The 19,397-nt window shown below is 40.0% G+C and overlaps 1 protein-coding gene and 1 long non-coding RNA gene across 3 annotated transcripts in view; one reads left to right on the forward strand and one right to left on the reverse strand.

The window, feature by feature from the left end:
- The window catches only part of LOC126636691 (uncharacterized), a 45,386-nt gene that overhangs the window by 21,148 nt on the left and 4,841 nt on the right, over nt 1–19,397 (reverse strand). Inside the window, exons 3-5 of the long non-coding RNA XR_007628113.1 lie at nt 18,684–18,915; nt 13,163–13,298; nt 943–1,119 (exon numbers count right to left, since the gene is read on the reverse strand). This is a non-coding gene — a long non-coding RNA (uncharacterized LOC126636691). The remainder of the gene's footprint in view (nt 1–942; nt 1,120–13,162; nt 13,299–18,683; nt 18,916–19,397) is intronic.
- The window catches only part of SLC12A1 (solute carrier family 12 member 1), a 44,071-nt gene that overhangs the window by 12,858 nt on the left and 11,816 nt on the right, over nt 1–19,397 (forward strand). For both annotated transcript variants that reach the window (XM_050309118.1, XM_050309117.1), the window contains exons 7-19: nt 356–467; nt 955–1,082; nt 3,774–3,858; nt 5,551–5,702; nt 7,297–7,404; nt 8,174–8,297; nt 9,262–9,363; nt 11,216–11,371; nt 12,498–12,597; nt 12,682–12,793; nt 15,237–15,377; nt 17,306–17,412; nt 18,254–18,336. In XM_050309118.1, the coding sequence (XP_050165075.1) occupies nt 356–467; nt 955–1,082; nt 3,774–3,858; nt 5,551–5,702; nt 7,297–7,404; nt 8,174–8,297; nt 9,262–9,363; nt 11,216–11,371; nt 12,498–12,597; nt 12,682–12,793; nt 15,237–15,377; nt 17,306–17,412; nt 18,254–18,336 (1,510 nt within the window). The remainder of the gene's footprint in view (nt 1–355; nt 468–954; nt 1,083–3,773; nt 3,859–5,550; nt 5,703–7,296; nt 7,405–8,173; nt 8,298–9,261; nt 9,364–11,215; nt 11,372–12,497; nt 12,598–12,681; nt 12,794–15,236; nt 15,378–17,305; nt 17,413–18,253; nt 18,337–19,397) is intronic.

Consider the following 19,397-nt stretch of genomic DNA (forward strand, 5'->3'; position numbering starts at 1 on the left):
AAAACAATTTGATATTACAACCCTTGAAGTCACAACTCACTGCAACTAAACAAATTTTATAACAATATAAAAATGTCTTATACTTGATATTAATGCATTACTGTTCCATTTTGCCTTTCCTTGTAAAGAAACTAACATAAAGTTAAATTATAACTACATATTTCATTACCCCCTTAGTGAAAAATATCTGCTGTTGTCACTAGCTGATTCAGCTATCTTGATTCCTGGTAGTTTTGAAAACTATAGAAATTAATAACCTGTCATAGGGAACACATACAGATAACTTACTATATAGCCATCTCCACAGCAGCAAAAATTAAAACTAAGAGGAAAATCTTTTTGCTTCTATTAATAGGCTCAAGTTTTTCTTCTATTTGTTCTCCTTATTGCCATTGCAAACTTCTTTATTGGGACAGTCATTCCTACCAACACCGAAAAGAAGGCAAGAGGCTTTTTTAATTACCAAGGTAAGCAACCCTGCTATCACAAAATTATGTTTGCATTCTTTTGGCTTAGTAGTAAGTTAAGGATTCCACTGGAAAAGGTCACAAGATCAGAATCTTCTGCCCAAGTTTAAGTGAGCTTGCAAACAAAGGGAATTTCTTTCATCTTTAATTTTGAGTCTGTCTCTCTGCTGCTGAAGTTGACAGCACGGTAAGCTGCAGCTTGAGTCATTTATACATCAGCAGAGCACAGACAAACTTGAACACAGACCTAAGTGCAAGTGCTGCAGTGACACTTCTGTCACTTCAATATGGCTCTGCAGCTCTGAGATGCAGACAAGCACATCCTACTGGGGACCAGACTGAGGAAATCAAATTCACTTTGCTTATGATATAAGACAGATTCAAACCCAATCTTCCAGATGTGAAAGACTGGCTTGTTCTCCTCCTTCATTAAGTAACTTTGGAATCAAATCCTGGTGGTATATTTCATTTTCACCTGTATTTGCAGCATCAATATTTGCAGAAAACTTTGGACCAGATTTCAGAAGTGGAGAAGGATTTTTTTCGGTGTTTGCCATTTTTTTCCCAGCTGCCACTGGCATTCTTGCAGGAGCCAACATCTCAGGAGATCTGAAAGTACGTATTTCATTAACTTCATAATACTGTCTGTAGGCTGAAAAAAAGAACAAAAAAACAAATCATGAATCAACACTGTATTCAGTTTTAAACCATGTTTTATTTTGGGAAGAAAAACTTTCACTTTTAAAGTACCTATTTTATTAATTGAAAATATCAGTTCACATTTTCTCTCATAAGCATTGTGGCTATTTACAGAAAACACTGCAGTAAGATTTGGGTTGTTGTGTCATTTAAAAGCATGTTTCAATAACCTGTAATAATATATCAATAATGGTCCATTAGCAGCACATTACATAAGAGAAATTACTTGTTTATCTCTTGGAGTTTGTATTTTGTAAGCATCAATCCAAACATCAACCCAAAAATCATACCTGTAAAGCTCATGTTTGTACTCGCAGGAATTGGCAGAGACCACCTTTTGTATTCAGGGTCAAAGCAAGGGCAGAGCAAACAGGGCATTTAATGAAAGCAAGTTTGTCCCAATCCCATGTCACTACTGCTGCTCAAAGGAAAAGCTGCAAGTCTGCAGCTGTGACAAAAGAAAAGAGTATGAAGAGAAAGGGGAAGGAGGTCCAAGAGTGACCAACTGTCTTGCTGTGGCCATTCTGTCAGTTCCCCACTCTCCTCTTGCCATTAGCAGTTGTAGGGGATGGTATTTCCAGCATCTAAAATTACAGGTAAATTAGAGACTGGGATTTAGTTTCGAGTGCCCTCTAGTTTCCATGGCAAAAACATCCAACCTGCCCCAAAATTAAAAAGAAAAAAAAAAGTCACCAACAAGATGTCCCTCTCAGCTTGATAACCCCAGTATGTCAAAAGAAGTTATTTGGCCTTCTAATATAAATCCATTGCCTTGGATATCCTAAGGATTCATCCAAAGGTCTGTTATATCTGTATTGGCAGAGGAGTCACAAGTTGACCACATCCTACCACACCTGACAGCCAGTTCTTTTTCCCTTCCTCACACTGAGCTGATGCCTCATCTCCTTTGTTTTCAAAGGACTTCTTTTCAAGCCAAGCACAGAGAGAACTACATTGAAACTGAGCCACTGATAGTGTTAGTGAGATTCCAGTTTTAATTAAAAAAACCAAAAATCATTGTACTTCTGCCCAGTGAGACTGAATCAGCCTCACACAATCTCCATCCTTTTAACAAACAAAAATAATTCTTTTGCCAAATATGGTGCTCTCTCTACATGGCAGCTCCCAAAGCAGCAGCACTTCTTTCACAAGCTGTTAGAAAGAATCTGAGCACACTGAGTTCTCCCCTTGGATCTCTGCAGTTGTTTCAGTTTGACAATAAGTGGATTTCTATAAGCAAGTCCTCCAGGCTGCAGATTCCCCACTGAGCATGTTTAGATGCATTAGACAGGTCTAATTAAATTAACCAGCCTCTCCAGAAAGCTAAAAGACAAGCTAAGGAGTGTTCAAAAAGTGTAATATTGACCAACCAAACTTTCTTTAGAATTTGTTGCAAATACATTCATACATGCTCCTGCAGCCACTACATAATCAAATTGTGTCTTAGTCCAAAGCCTACTTACAAACACAAATAGTCTTCCTGGTGACTTCAGTAGGGTTTGGAGTAGCCCCTAAAGTGCTAACAACATAGCAAATATGTGTTTAATTTAAAAGTTGTAAAGCTGTAAGAAGACTTAACCCTAAGATTTAATGTTACAGAGTTTAAGATAACCACATTAGACTCTAGATGACCTAAAATATGCACACCAGAACTGCATGAAGTTGCCATGGTCTGAGAGCAAAGGGTGTTAAATGCAGATCAAGTGACTTCACAACTATTTTTCAGCTCAATAAATCTTTACCTCATTTTAAAATTATATTAATTATTAACACAGTTAAGCTATTCATCCATGTTTCACGCTGTTTTTAACCATGCAATGACCATATTTATAAAAAGTCTGTGACTTAAAATGAATTCAATGCATTTTTGATTTAGAAAACCTCACTAAAGCAACTTAAGAAGACAATTAATAAAAAATGCTCCCTAGCATAAACAAACACACCCTAAATTGTAAGGTTATCTAGCATTAAAAACCCCTTTAAAATGTACAATGCATATCTTTGGACTCAGAGTTGCATGATTGAAGCCGATATTGTTGTGATCTAGTCTGTAAGCATTATAACCCAGCCTTATTAAATTATCTAAATTAAAAGTCAAAACAGTGAAAGAAAGTAGCTGTTGTGAAGACCCAACTAACAATAAGTAATTGCTAATCACAGAAGTACTGTATTCTGTACAGGGTCACTGCCTCCATCTCACCAATTAACCAAAAGCGGTCCCATCTTGTCATCCACAGGAGTTTGCTGGTTGGTGCAGTAACTATTTACTGATTACATCGTTAAACATTAAAATAAAGCCAACTACAATGTAAAGAGAGTTTGGAGCTCTCAGAAATGCAGAGATCAGGACCCTCCTGCTGCAATAAACCTGACTTCTGCTCCTGTAGAATATCCTTCACTGTGTCCAGGACAGGAGCACTGCTCCACAGGACCACTTCACACTCTCTGTGTGCTGGGACCTGAAATGTTGTTGTAGGTCAAGTGATAAAAACCTACCCTCTAAGGGCATCTCCACACCACAGTGTGGCAGGACTCCCAGCATGCAAATGCCATCAGACTGCAGCCCACAAACTCACAGCATCTGTCGTGTCCCTGCTTTGCTTTAAGGATCCCCAGAGCGCGATACCCAAGGGGACAATGCTGGCCATCGTGATCACCACCATTGCTTACATTGCCGTGGCCATTTGTGCAGGTGAGTACAGAACCTCTGCTCCAGGGCTTCACTTGTACAGTTCAGCTTGGAAGCTCGGCATGCAAATGAATGATTAACCTCACTGCTCTTTCATCCTGTGAACTTATGACGTAGAGAGACAGTAGTTTTGATTTTACCGTATGTAAAAACAGTGAGGGGAAAAAGAGCAGCAATCAGCAGAAACAAAAGTGTCTTTTTGGCAGCTGGACCTTCATATAACTTGTATGGTTACTTTTGCTGACAAAGACCACTAGCATATAGTATCCATGAGCAAAGTGAAGATGAAAGGAACCTCTGATCAATCTGCTGATCTTCTGTTCCTTGCTCACTGACATTTCACATGGCTTCTGCTTGCTCTCACTAGTCTTACTGAGCACTCATGAGAATCACAGAAACAGGGTAACACATTTTATATGTCATATGTCAAAGACAGAAATCGGTTGCCTGTCTTATAGAAGATACACAACTCCATGCTCTGCAGTATTGGAATGTGAGGTGACAACAAAATGGACATGAATAGAAAGGAGACCTGTACTGAAGCCATGAACTGTTGGAGGATTATGCAGTTAAATCCTCATTATAAGCAGACAATAAATCCCTGGTCAAGAAAAATATTTTTCTTTATGTATTTAATACTACTGTAAAAAAGAGGATTGTAAATGACACCTTTTCTTATAAGCAAATACCTCAATACTGTATGAAAGCCCTGCAGAGTACTTCCTTTTCTGGGAGATGACTCTCAAGTCTTCTTGACTTTTGTTGTTCTTGTACTTTATGCAAAAGGCAGAATGCTTGACTCAAGCCTCAGCTCAGGTCATTGCATTATTTGGATCTAAATTTCCCCTGCAATTTAAGTTGAAGTAGTCATTCTTCATTTTCTATTATAAATTTCCTTTCTATTATAAATCACTGTTGTTTGTTTGAGAACATTGCTCTGTTCTCACAAGCAATAGCTGCATTTCAAATTCAGAGCTGTGTATTTTTCAGGGAAGTTTTTTTTTTTTTTCTTGTTTGCATATTGGTTTCCTAAATAGATAATGATTATTTTGGGACTCTCAGTGTTTTTGACATATTTGAAGTTATCACAAAAACATTTTGGCCACTAAAGATGTTGAGATCAGCACTCCAAGTTGCCTCCATGTGTTTTTTCTTGTCTCTGGTGGCAAGCAAATAAAGACAACATAAATATCAATAAACACAAAAAGAATATAGGCAATTTCTCCTGTTTTTTTCATCACATTCGTATCAGTAGGGCTGAGGATCAGGGTCTCTAAAGCAACTGCTTAACCTTATTAAACAAAAAAATGTGGATGATAGACCTAAGAACCTCACAGACCTGTTTCATTTGAATACTGGTACTTGTAAAAGTAGTGACAAGAAGACAATATACTTTCTGACTTAGTCAGTTTATTGTTGATCTCTGTCTTGTCACATCTCAGAAATATGCTAATCCTCACTAGTCAACTGGCTGATTATTCTAACAGTAACAGAAAGGAATATTTGCCTACAGACACCACGATAATCTAAGTCATAGAGCAGGGTAGAAATCTCTGCTCAAACACAAAACACTGCTCTTGGGATGAGTCTAAGGTAGCAGTTGTACAAAATGTGTGCAGATTAAGAGTCAAATGGCAAGAACATTCTTCCAATGTCACAAGGAATGAAAATAATAATATATGATTGTTTCCACAGCCTCCTGTGTTGTACGAGATGCTACTGGGAACATCAACGATACAATTGTACCTGGAATGAGCTGCAATGGATCATCTGCCTGTGGCCTAGGCTATGATTTTTCCAGATGTGCAAGTCAGCCATGTGATTATGGGCTGATGAATAATTTTCAGGTTCTAATGACATAACATTTATAACCATAAGCAATACTCGAACGCATAAGTACAAAGATTCAAACCCGTTATTTACAGACAACTAACTGCAACAGGACAACCACTTTTATCTAAAAAAGGAAAGAACTACAGGAATAATGAAAGGCAAAAATCCCCTGCATTCCACATTTCCTTCATACTGCTCATCACTAGCCTTCCTAGCACTCTGGTAAAGTCTTCATTTCCTCTTTCAACAAGTCCCATGCAGCAGTATATGCTGTAACATCTTCAAACTGAAAGCCTAGACTTAACAGAGACCTCAGGAACTATTAGATGAGCAACTCACCTCACTGCTCTTGACACATGGATGTGATTTTACCTCAGGGGTGCTGTGGTCACTGTTAAAGGTTTGTGTCACAGTACAAAAAACAGAGTTCTGGCTTCTTTAAAAAAAAGTATCCAAAAATAGTTGAGTGAAAAATCAAGTAAGAAGTAATGGGGTCTTTCTTGTAGGGCAGAGAGAGACTGTCTGCCATTTTTATTCTTCAAAATAAAGCATAGGCAAAGCATCAAAGTAAAGCAGTTCTGCAGCCTGACAACCACAGCTCCCAGATCTCTGTTCAGCCCCTGTCCTTCATGGCCTGCGAGAGGAACTCACCACCCACCTGCACTTGCTTTTCAACTAGTCATTTGTAGCTTTTAAACTCACTTGCTTTTTTCCCAGCTGGCTCTGCTAAATGACAGGGCTGGGTAACTACCTTAAAAGGGATATGCTGTCCCTTTCACAGGCTACTTTCCCTTCCTTTCTTGGATCATTTACTATCCTCACTCCCACCTCAGTTCAGCTGCCCAGACCTGGGGCACCCTTTACATCAACGACCTCCCTACAGCCATAAACAGAGTTGCACAATGTATCTTCATCTGACAAATCTTCAGGATTAACTGGTTTCTTTCCTGGATTATTTCCCACACACCAAAAAGCATGTGACAGCCACAGCCATCTATCTTTTAGTTTCCTTGTCTGGTGCTTCAGTGGTCACAGAATGCAGTCCAGCCCCCCAGGAGGGCTCAGGGAGGCCTAACAGTGACCACCACTGCTGTTTGCAGCACTGTGGTTATGCCAACACAACCAGGCACTTTCTCTCTTTTTTAGCCATATTAAATAACCAAGGAAACCCCAAACCAAATAAAGTGCCTCCAACCACGTTTCATACTTTGGTACCTTTTCCTGTCATTTCCATTTTCCTCTCTTGCTACAAGCTGCCTATTTACTTGTCCAGTAGAGGCTGTTACTTGTAGCAGTAAGTCCATAAAGGGGTGAGAAAATCTCACAGAGTACTCATCTGCCCCAGCAGACAACTGTATACTTGAATAAAAATTTGGCTATGCCCCCATTGCTTTTTATTAAAACAGAAATAATAGTATTTCCTTACTTCACAGTTGGTTTGTAGCAGATTGAATTTAGAACCACAAAAAGCAGAGATACGTAGAAACAGAGTACTTAAATGGATCTGTCAACAAAATCTGCATCTAAATGTAAGCCTGACTATTCTTTTTACCTTCTATTTCTCATAAAGGTGACTGACTATTTTTTTACCTTCTTTTTTTCATAAAGGTGATGAGCATGGTGTCTGGCTTTGGTCCTCTCATCACAGCTGGCATCTTTTCAGCTACTCTGTCATCAGCTCTAGCATCTCTTGTCAGCGCACCCAAAGTGTTCCAGGTAAAATTAAACTATCCATTTCCTTATACTCGGTTTTACTTCAAAGACACAAAATATAGTTGAACTCTATGTGCCAAATGGAATATATATTTAAACAACACTGACACCTGTGGGAGGAAAAGGCAGGGAAAGCAGTACGTACAACGTTTTTCAGTGGAAATAGGCAGGTTTTATCCTCATTCAAGGGTGATAATATTCCCTTGGTCAGAGCTCAGCTTTGTTGCAGGAGTGGGGATACGCATGTGTCTCATAAATAGCTTGAAGGCTGGTTTCAGGACCACTTCTATCTTCTCACAGAAAGGCATCCTGCAAGCACAGGAGTGCCAGGAGCCCTCAGGACCATAAGATTCAGGTGCTGGCAGGTCTGCTCTAACAAGCTTTCCAGAAATTTTCTGGTCAGCAGCAATGGGGAGAGAATGGGAGCAGAGGACATGGGACAGAGAGACAACCTGTACAATTTATACCAAGACAATGACTTGAGCTTCAATTTCCCCCAGTTTAGATTCTATTGAACTATTTAATTAATCTTTTCTTTCAAAGCACTGAATAAGCATTAAATGTCTGTATTTCTGTTTCCCACTACACAATAACATAGTAGCACATTGTCTTATCACCTTATTTAAATGTTCACGTGCCATGGCAGTGGATGTACTTGAAGTACTAAGATAGATCTAACTTGTTTAGCAAAAGCCTGTCAGGCTGCTGCTCACAGTGACTTCTGATGCAAGAAAGCACTGCTTAACAGAATTACATTCTAATTTCTTACCAGGCTCTCTGCAAGGACAACGTCTACAAAGGGCTCGAGTTCTTTGCCAAAGGATATGGAAAAAACAACGAGCCCATCAGGGGATATGTTCTCACTTTCGTGATCGCTATGGCATTCATTTTGATTGGTTTGTATAATAATATATTTATAATTATATGTAATAAATATAATAATATAATAACTGCTATAATACCATGTTCTGAAATTAAATAAACTGTTATTTTAATACAATTATTAGCTATGGTTAGAAAAATTTCCAGTCAGGTAAGCTCTGACATAAACTCAAGCACACTCAAGTCCTGGTAGCAGTTCCATTATTCTTAATGATGGCAAAAAGAAACCAACAGGGACTCCTGTGACATCTCACCACCACCACAGCTCATTTTCAAAGATGCTGCATAGTTTCAGTTCCTGTTCACTCTGCCGGAAGAGGGCAGTGTTTAGAACTATATCAAATAAGGCAAAGTCAGAAGCTTTGAAAATGGTTTTCCAGTTTATATTGCACATAGCTCTACGGTAGTCCTGAGACAATTCCTGCTCTGCCCATGGCTTCCCCACAGTCAACTCCAAAGCAAATCACAGTTTGCCAGCACTGGTGGTGGAAAATCCCAGCTACTGTATTTAGGGGTGTGAGGATTTTTAAATCAGTTTTTCCAAGATTAGAGATTTGAACTGTCTGACTCTAAGTAAATAGGATGTCTAGTAGAGATAATTCGGATTTCCATTTTAAAAAGCAAAACAATAAGCTTTAACTGTAAATATTTTGTGCAAAGCCTCTGTCCTTTTAATTATGTATTTAAAATTCTTAACTTTATACCAGATCTACATTGTTAGGAGACAGTCTGTAGAATCACAGTATCAAATATAACCTTGCAAAGCACATAATGTCATTAAAATCAGCATTAACAGACATAATTCATGTGAATGAAGGTATATCAAAGTGGCCTTCAATTCCTAAGACAGTAAAATACCCAAGCTCTCCCTGGATGACAAATTCAGACAATGTTCAGATTTAATGCATCATTAGGAAAAAGCCAGCCAACAACCTAGGAACCTGGTGCCTATGTCTGACTTGTGTATATGTCTTGCAGCTGAACTGAATACCATTGCTCCCATCATTTCCAATTTCTTCCTGGCTTCGTACGCCCTGATTAACTTCTCCTGCTTTCATGCCTCATACGCAAAATCTCCAGGTGAGTCTGCATTCACCAGTGATTTAAATGTGGGCTTTATAGTCTGACCTCTGCAAGTTTTTGACTGTATATCAGAGGAATTTGCAGCATGTGTAAAATACCTAGGCTATGTGATCAGATGTTTTACTGCTCTTATTGAATATGAAGACATTTTATTTATCTCCAAAAGATAAAAATAATGGCTCTAGTCCTTACAATCCCTACAGTTGTACAGGATGAAAAATACTTCAGTGGATCCCACTGGAGCAAAAAAAGCTCCTCCTAAGGGTGTTTTTTTCCCCTCACTATCACGAAACACGGGTGGATAAAAGCCTGTGCCAACTCTAGCCACATAAAGCAAGGTGTGCTGGGGATTAATCATGTCCTTCTCCTCCAAATCTACAGTGAAGCGTGTGGGGAGGTTCATACAAACAGTAATTGCAGTAGAAGTGATGCTGCCTGGAGGGGAACATGTAGAGCAAGAGCAGGTCCCCCAGACAGCACCAGCACAGCTCTGCAGTGCCTGGAAGCAGAACTGTAAGGTGAAATGCAATGAGAGCCTGTCCAGGGGTAACTTGAGATCCCCTCTCTACATCTGTGCAGCAAAGGAACACAGTGGCTTTCAGGCTGGTGCCCTGCTATAGCTGAGTGATTCTCACATCTTCATCAAGGAAGGGGTGACACCTTCAGGACTGAAGTCAATCAGCTGAGTAACACTGGTTTTGGCACACAGGAAAGACAATTTCCTGATGCTGTGAATTAATTATTCAACTCAAGGAGCGAGGAATATACTTCTGATTTCCAGTGTGAAGAAACCGCAATAGCAACACAAATGCCTCCATCAACTCCCTTCCTATAGAGCTGCATGGTGCCATTTGTTCAGAGGGCAGAAAAGATGAGCACTTCTGCTAATTACCTGCACAGCTGAACAAATGCAGATATGCTCCACATGGCCTTGGAGCTGAGTAACAATTACCTCTATAGACTTCATCTGCCTGCATCTGACTCTACCACTGCTTAACATTTCAGACAGAACTGCAGCCATTTTTCTTTTCTCATTTCCTCCAGTTAATTTCTGTCAATTCACAGTGATAGATTATAATAATTGCAAGGCTGCAGGACAGCAAATTTCTTCACAGCAGGTCCTTCCCATTCCCTCATTACAAAGATGATCCAAGACAGGGTTTCTCAGCCCCTTCTTGTATCTTCTGTGTGTTTTTCCCTCTCCAAAGAGTGTGCTCTGTAGAACACCTGGCAGAGACCTGCAAACCATGGAGGCTCACTGCTTGCCTCATCATTTTAATTGGTAGCAGGGGATGGATTCAGTGCTGCAGCTGAAGAGCAGCAGGAATAATACCTTTTTAAAGTCACTTGCAAATGATTTTATTTTTCTGCAGTGAGGTCAGGCGATTTCCAATTTTAGACAGGTGCACTTACAGTACAGTGGGATAAACTCTCCTCTCAGCAAGTGTTCAGCTACCAATAATAAGTTGTGTGTATATGCATCAAAAGGACAGAGTCACCAATTACCTGGAGTTACAGGAAAATTTGTTTCTGATGTTCTGTAATGTTCTGAACCAGTAAACTTTAATTTCTGAAAAATACCTATAAACAGAATAGCTACTCAAAGCCACGCTGAGCAAAGCAGTAGGAAATAGCAGAAGGCTTGTAAGACCCAATATTCAGTATGTGTTGAAACCTACAGCAGCCAACACTTAAAAGTATCTGTTGATACAACACACATATCACTCCCACCCCTTCTGACAGAGCCTGAAACAAACTGCACATGGGTTTGTATGCACAAAAAATCATCAATCACACTTTCATCCGTGTATTTTATGCTGTTCTAATTTTCTCAATTGTCTTTAAACAGGTTGGAGACCTGCATTCAGGTATTATAACATGTGGGTGTCACTTTTTGGAGCCCTGCTATGCTGTGGTGTGATGTTTGTCATCAACTGGTGGGCAGCTCTCATCACTTATGCCATTGAGCTCTTTTTGTATATTTATGTAACATATAAGAAGCCAGGTAAGGCCAAACTCTGCTATTATTATGTGTATATGTTATATAGCCAGACTGGATTTTAAAGGAATTCATTCTGCTTACAGAATTAGCAATTACTTTTTCTCTGATATCTTTATTTAGAGGCAAGTCTGAAGCATCCCATTAAATTCCACTTTATATAATATAGATTAAGCTGATAGTCTGGTGAATGTTTGCCTGTTTCACAAGTACTTCAAGAATGGTTCAGGGCTTTCTGTAAACATTCCAGTAGACTAGTTTATTCCCACCACATCTTTATGACATTTGGGGTTTTACTTGAGTATCACTCATAATTTTTTTCCACCCACACACAAAACCTTACCTGAATTTTGCAGTGCTCCCAGCTGACTCATTCAGAGTCATCACTCAAAATGTAAACCTGCTGCCCATTATACAACAACAAAAATGCAATCTGAATTACTCCTGAACTGATCATCCTCCAGCACCTCCTTACAATCCCTCCATAAATCAAAAGAAGATGGGCACACTTTACTGCTGGAAAAAAACTGCTTAGTAGCTCAGCAAGTCACAGGAGCTGTCCTCAGAAATCTGTGTGCTAATACAATACAGCCCCAGTACCAGACAAGACAGTCTGGTTATTCATATCCAGGACAAAACTAACCCAGGTCCAGATTTCAGTGATAACCACCTGAATTACTTCTGCAGTATAAAGAAAATAACACAAATAAAAGGGACAAGTTTCCCAGGAGAAGATGTGCCTTTACTGCACCCAGCTGGGGACAGCAACACCTGGTCTGAGGCTGTTATTCTTTTCTCTGTATTGCTGCACTGTTGTGTGTCCTCCCTATCTGGGTTTTCATACCCATTGGAATTGCCTGTGGTTCTTTCCTGTAAATATATCATCGGCTCTAGGAGAACACACCTGTCACAAGGCACCTGTCAAAAACATTTACTTGCATGGGGGTTTTTTGCATCACACAAACAAAACCTATTCTATTTAGAAGCACAAAGAACAACAAGTCTGTATCTGTGAAGTAGAAGAGAATATACCCTGCTTTGTTTCATAGAGAACATGATTGCTGACTTTTGCAACAGAACACAGGGAAAAGTCCATGGTTTAATATGCATTATTTATCTCTATTATATGCAGAAGTAAACTGGGGTTCCTCTACACAGGCTCTTTACTTTGTTAATGCCTTAGACAGCGCTCTGGCATTAACTACGGTGGAAGACCACGTGAAAAACTTCAGGTAAGATCTCCAGTAAACAGCAGAATGGCTTATCCTGAACATGTATATCAGCCAAATATTTACAGCTTGTTTTCTTCCTAACAGACCCCAGTGCATAGCACTAACAGGAGCTCCTATGATCAGGCCTGCTCTGCTGGACATCACACACACCTTCACCAAGAACAACGGGCTGTGCATCTGCTGTGAAGTGTTCATGGTAAGGTCAGCTCAGACAGATCTGGAAACTCAGCCCCAGTGGGTGCTGCAGGTCCCCACTGCACATTCCACTCTCACTCAGCACACGGTGTTCCTGTTGTGCCGCTCTGTGTCTGGGCAGACCATGACAGAGACTCGCACTGAGAAGGAATTCTGTCATAATCCTTGACACGAAAGACATCAGCTGACACGGAGCCTGCTGGTAAATGCCTCATTGAGATGCATTTCAGAGTTCATAGCAGATGGACCAAAAAAATGGTTTGAAAAGAACAGAATATTACAAGGAAAGATTTTAGGCTTAGAATACAGAAGACCCCCAAACCACACAACACATAAAATTTGAAGGATTATTGTGCAAAAGTCAAATTACCCAGGCTCCATTTTTAGCTCTGTCACTGATTTGCAGTCTTGGGGTTTGGCAAGTAATTCAGCTCTCAGTAATTTGCAGTGGTTCCTCCAAAACTGTTACAAGGCTAATTCTGAGGATAAACATGCTCTTCTGAGATCTAAGGAGAGGAGAAAAGTAAATTTCTAATTATAAATACACACAGCAAATTCTGTATCTTCGAGGATGAAGATGTAGTCTCTCATTAGGACAGAATAAAAATAGGTAGGTCTGTAATGTAGAGAGAAAATGTGTTTTAAATATTACAATGACCTTTTCATTTTGAAAGCAAAAGAAAGAAAAAAAACACCAGCTCATGGCAACAAATGGGGATGCAGAATCTAGATAACAGAGTCATTTCAGGAAAGATAATGCATTGCTCTACAGGAGTGTAGGAATAATTCATTTGATGCTGCCACATTGCAGAAACGGAGTACAGAAGATCCATATGTGATTCTTCTCAAATCAAATCAATCCATAAAGAGTGACTGGTCCCAGTTCTTCCCTACTGTAATTATTGTTAGCTTTCCCATCACATGCAGTAAAAGCAGAGAATCAATCCCAACAAGATCCTGAAACTATGCAGCTTCCTAAAGCTGAGTTTCAGCAATGTTTCTGAATTCTTAGGCATGTTTCTCTAATACTAGTGCTTTCTAAGGAAAACTGAGATTTCATTCCTGTCCATACAAAACCCCCTAAGTCTATTTTCTTAGTGTAAGCATTGTAATTATTTTGGGGCGAGGGGGTTAAATTATTTCTTTGGCAACTTAAGTGAAATTTCATTTGCTTGGTAATAAAAATGTGACAAAATGAACCTCTACGATTTGCAAAATTGTAGTAAAAAATGATGATAAAATTCCTAGGAACCACATTGAAGAGCAGCCTACAATATATATCATAAAATACAGCAAGACTATTCAGCTATAAATGTAACATCCAGCATATTTTGCCTCAAAAGCTGACATGCTGTCATCTATGCATGAAGTTTTGAGACACCATGCCAGAGAGAGCATTTTCCATTCCTTTTTTCCAAAAAGCAGCAAGAAACTTTCCAGGAACATGGTGACAGATAGTTCAAAAATAGGCAAAATAAATAGAGCAACTGAACGTAAAGACAATTTAAAGTTTACTTGTGTCTGAGGTTGTGGATGCATGTTGGCTTGAACAGTCCAGGTTTCCAGTAAAAAGGACTATCCTGCTTTTACTCCCTGCCTTCACAGACTATTTTTGCAAGGTTAATCTTCAGTCTGCAAATTCACTGCGCTCCTTGTACAACTGCACAGACATTACCATGGGTGCAAAGCAGGAGCAGGGGAGGACACAGACAGGCTGTCCCCTGACAGAAGGGTGGGACTGGCCCCTTGGCCAGCAGAAACATTGTGCAAGCCAGCTGCAAAAACATCTTCAGGTTCTCTCTCCTTAAAGAGACAGGCAAGAAGGGTAAACCTTGTTTTTCTCCCCCCTTACCCCCAAGGAAACATCAAACTTATTGTTCAAGTTACTATTCCCAGCTCTTCAAACAGCCAAGATCGAACCCTCCGTACATAATATCCATGTATGGTGACTCCAATATGCACATGGATTTTTGTCCCATTAACTTACCAGATGACCAGTGAAAGAAACTGGTGTCAAAGGCATTTGCATCTTTAATTGTATTGCACAACTCTTTTCTCTTACTATTAGTAGATAGGAGCTTAAACAAGTATATTTAGATCTGCTCTTTTACATAGTCAAGTCAGGGAGGGACTTTATTCACTCTGAGATGCTTTATCATACCTTAGATATTTTTTCAAGATGTTACAATCCATAGTAGTCCCTCTCTCTGTCAGAATCACTATATTTAAGTAGCATTAACAGCCTCAGCCCTCTCGAACAGAACGTGAATTATGTTAGCAGCACACTTCTTTTCAAAGGGCTGAATCTCTGTGGACCCTTTTTGGAAATGTGTTTTTCTGGCTCTCTCCATTTGCTCCCACAGCAGAACTCACAGGTAGCTCCTTCAAAATCACTGTGTGATGTACAACACAAAACCTTAATAATATTTTATTGTATCATGCAGGGCCCACGCAAGCTGTGTGTTAAGGAGATGAACAGTGGCATGGAAAAAAAGCAGGCCTGGCTCACAAAGAACAAAAGAAAAGCCTTTTATGCAGCAGTGGCAGCTGACAGCTTCAGAGATGGAGTCAAAAGTCTTCTTCAAGTAAGCTTTTTGTTTACAGAACACACAGAGGAGTGTTACATCAAAGCATCCCTTTATGTGAAGCATTACTGTTTACTCGATAAGAAGCCCTGTGTATGTATGGATGGATAATGTTATAGACAGAAGGGGCATTCTCGGGGCAGAATGCAGAAGGGGCATAATATAAATGAATATTATATTACAGATCATTTCATAAAGATCTCGTTCTGGGCTGTGGCATTATGAGACAAGGCAGACTGATTCTCTCCTAAATGAACAAGACACTTATGAAAAAAGAGAGGCATCTGCAGGGCAACATATGAATGTCTTTGCAGCTGACACTTTATACACTTCAAATCAATTCTATTGTTTGGTATTACACAGCATATTAAATATATGAGAATGTTTTTGCATTAAATGAAAACTGAAAATGTGTAATATACATTTTCTGCAAACAGCGAGGAGGCCATTTAAATAAAACTCTGCAATATTTTTCTATTACTCCAAGAATACAGCAGATCATTTCCAACAGTCCATTTAAAATGGCCTTAATGAAGGCACAGAGACACTGTTTTCATATTTCCCATCTCCCCTCCTTCATATATATGAATATTTAAACATACAGGTACTGAGGCAAAGTGTAGAGAAAATTCGCATCCTTTGCACAAAATACACTGCTGAAAAGACATCAGTGCAAACTGAGACAGCAGGGAACCAACTAAAATACTCTGGGTAACAGTCACCCACTGGCAGCCTACCAGGGCTCTCTGTGCGCTCGCTGAATGGACAGTACAATTGAGCAAGATGAAATGCTATTAATAAAGGTCCCTTTGTTCTATCAAAGCCTCACAAAGACACTTCATCTTGGGTTTATACATTGTCTCAGTAGGAGATCCCTCTGATGTTTTTGAGAACTGTTACAGTCTGATGATCTCTTCCTTTCCATTACTACTATTGCCAAAATCAACTACTGGACCACAAATAATTCCCTTCCAGCAAACAGAAGGAAAACCATATCATCACTACTGTAACCTAAGGTCATGTGCAACAATTATTCATTTCAATGTAAACAGTGCAGATATATCAGAGCTACTCAAAAAACCCACCAAGATTCCAACGGTTTTTACCTCTTTTCTGCTTGCTAGTAGTAAAAATTGGCAAGTGTAACAACTTGACCAGCTGGGATTTTGTGTGTCTCCTCCTGAAGGTTCCCAATACACGGAGTATTTAGATTTCTACAAAAATTAAGTCAGCTGAATCTAGATCTGACTACCCTTCCTTGCCCAGGTTTAGCATCCAGAACCAGTTTTGGAGGCAATTTAATATCCTGACAAACCATTTCTTCTTCCTGTTTATAAACCATAATTTAACACTAAACAGTAATGCTTCACATAAAAGGATACTTTGACGTATCTATAAAGCATGCTCACCTGATTTTGGATAATCTTTTGGAAAGAATACAGCAGATGGAACAGCAACAGTTTCCAAATTCAAGGAAAAAAAAGTATTCTTAGGAGGCTGTGCCTTCTCTGTGTCTCAGGTGTTTTAAGAGACTTCAGACTCAGTTCATCTATGGAGTATTCCAAAGCTGATAAAAGCTTTATGCTATTATGTTAGAATGAGCATGCAAACAGTTCTTGAACTCTCTCTTGATTCCAAGTTATTGAACCATTTTAATGAGAGCATGTCAGAAGAAATGCAAATGAATGCTAATTTAGCAAACCCACATTTATGTCATCTAAAATCATTTCTAGTTGGAATGATTTAAAGCTAATCTTTCTGATTTCTGCTTGGGTATGAGCACGAAGGGCATTTATGAAATGCAATCTCATTGTAAGTGTCTCCAGAACATTACTTCAGTTATCTTTTGTCATTACTTTTCATTTACAGTTAAAAGCATGTGTGTGTGTGTGTCTGTACCTTTCTAAGCTGTGTTTTAACATTGTTAGGCCTCAGGCTTGGGCAGAATGAAACCAAATACCTTGGTGATTGGATTTAAGAAGGACTGGAGAAGTGCACCTGCCACACAAATTGAAAACTATGTGGGCGTTATACAGTAAGTCAGCTCAGCACCTCCCTTTTCACTCCTCTTAGACCAGATGAACATAGCATGGACATACAGAATGTGTAGAAACAACATAAATACCTACAAATCTGGGCTCACACATTTACCCTTGTAAAAGAAGTTACTGCCCATTAAAAAAGGCTCCTTGGCTTCCCACACCCAGTAGGATCTGCTTGTCAAACATCTGCACTGTCGGAGCTGATGTGGCTTGACAGCACTGAAGGAGCTGCTCTGCTGTCAGCAGGGCTTTTGCAGAGCTGCATTTTCCCAATTTTCAGTGGGTAGGAGCTCAGAGAAAAACAACCATCATGTACATACTTAGGGAATAAGAGAACATCATAGAATTCTTCTTTTAAGCCTAGGAGACAGAGGAAGAGCCTTGCTTCAAATCTCATGTGTGCCTAAGGCTCAGCAGCTCTGTGGGTTGGGATTTCACTGGGAAACAGTCATTTAGAAACAGGCTTCTCATAGATTTTTGCTCAAACCTCACCATAAGCAAGTTGCAGAGCAACAAACCCCACCTCAGCTCTGTTATTTCCTCAGAGTAGGGAGAAAAAATTACCCAATGGCAACCTAGTTCCTAAAAAAGTGTTGTCTGAAAGCTCCATTCCAGGAATAGCCTATCTGTTCCCATTTCCAATCATAGCCTTCTTTTAAATAAGAGAAGAAAATGTATAGTACTTAACTTAATCTTAGGCAATTCCTTCTGCAATTTTATCTTGCCTGGCCTCCCTGTGAACAGTGACACCTCTACTGATCTTCTCAAAGCAGCTTCCCTCCCTGACGTGCACAATGCAAAAGCATATTTATGCTTCTTTTTCTTTCTTTCCAGTGATGCCTTTGATTTTGAGCTCGGGGTGATTATTGTCAGAATTAGCCAAGGATTTGATATCTCTCAGGTCCTTCAGGTTCAAGGTAAGACTCCACAGCTGAATATCTGTTCTGGTTACATGCACAGCACAAGAAGCACCCCTAAGAGTCACCATCTGGTTTCTAGGATAGTTCCTACACTCATGACTTCTACAGTTCCTCCTTGCTTCTGCAATTTAAATCCTGCCCAAAATCCTTGCTGATCACTGGCAGTGACAGGAGTTCAAGCCTCACACATTAAGAGGCTCTGCACTCCAGAGAACTCAACTCCCAGAGCAGTTCCAGCACAGGCACAGACTAAAGCAATAAAAAAACATGCTGTGCCACAGCAACCTGTCACTCTGCTGCACGTTTCTTTCCTGGTCTTGACACATCTTCCTCCTTCTGCTTACCTGAGTCCTCTGGGACTGGCAGGAATCAGGAAGCTGCACTTTCGGTACCACCTCTGCAGAACTCTGGGGCCCAGAGAGTTCCCACTCATGCAAAAATTCAGAACCCACAGGAAACATCAATTCTTCTTCACCTTTCTGTTCATTCTTCCTTAGGTTAGCAGTGAATATCTCAGGGGAAATGGAAAAACACACCATAACCTCACCTTGAGTCTTGTGTGCAGCTTTGGACACCCTAATATAGAAAAAGACATTAAGCTATTAGAAAGTGTACAAAGGAGGGCCACGAGGATGGTGAAGGGTCTGGAGGGGAAGCTTTATGAGGAAGGGCTGGGGTCACTTAGTTCATTCAGCCTGGAGAAGAGACCTCATCGTGGTCTTCAACATCCTCATGAGGGGAGAATTGGAGGGGCAGACACTGATCTCTTCCCTCTCATGACCAATGACAGGACTCAAGGGAGTGGCCTGAAGCTGAGTCAGGGAAGGTTTAGGTTGGATATCAGGAAAAGGTTTTTCACCCAGAGGGTGTTTGGGCACTGGAACAGGCTCCCCAGGGAAGTGGTCCCAGCACCAGGCCTGTCTGAGTTCAAGAAGTGTTTGGACAACACTCTCAGGCACAGGGTGTGATTCTTAAGGTGTCCTGCACAGGGCCAGGAGTTGGACTCGATGATCCTGATGTGTCCCTTCCAACTCAGCATATTCTATGATTCTGTGAAC

Source organism: Myiozetetes cayanensis, unplaced genomic scaffold (genome assembly GCF_022539395.1).
Source record: "Myiozetetes cayanensis isolate MyiCay16 unplaced genomic scaffold, myiCay2020 scf14, whole genome shotgun sequence".
Taxonomy (NCBI): domain Eukaryota; kingdom Metazoa; phylum Chordata; class Aves; order Passeriformes; family Tyrannidae; genus Myiozetetes; species Myiozetetes cayanensis.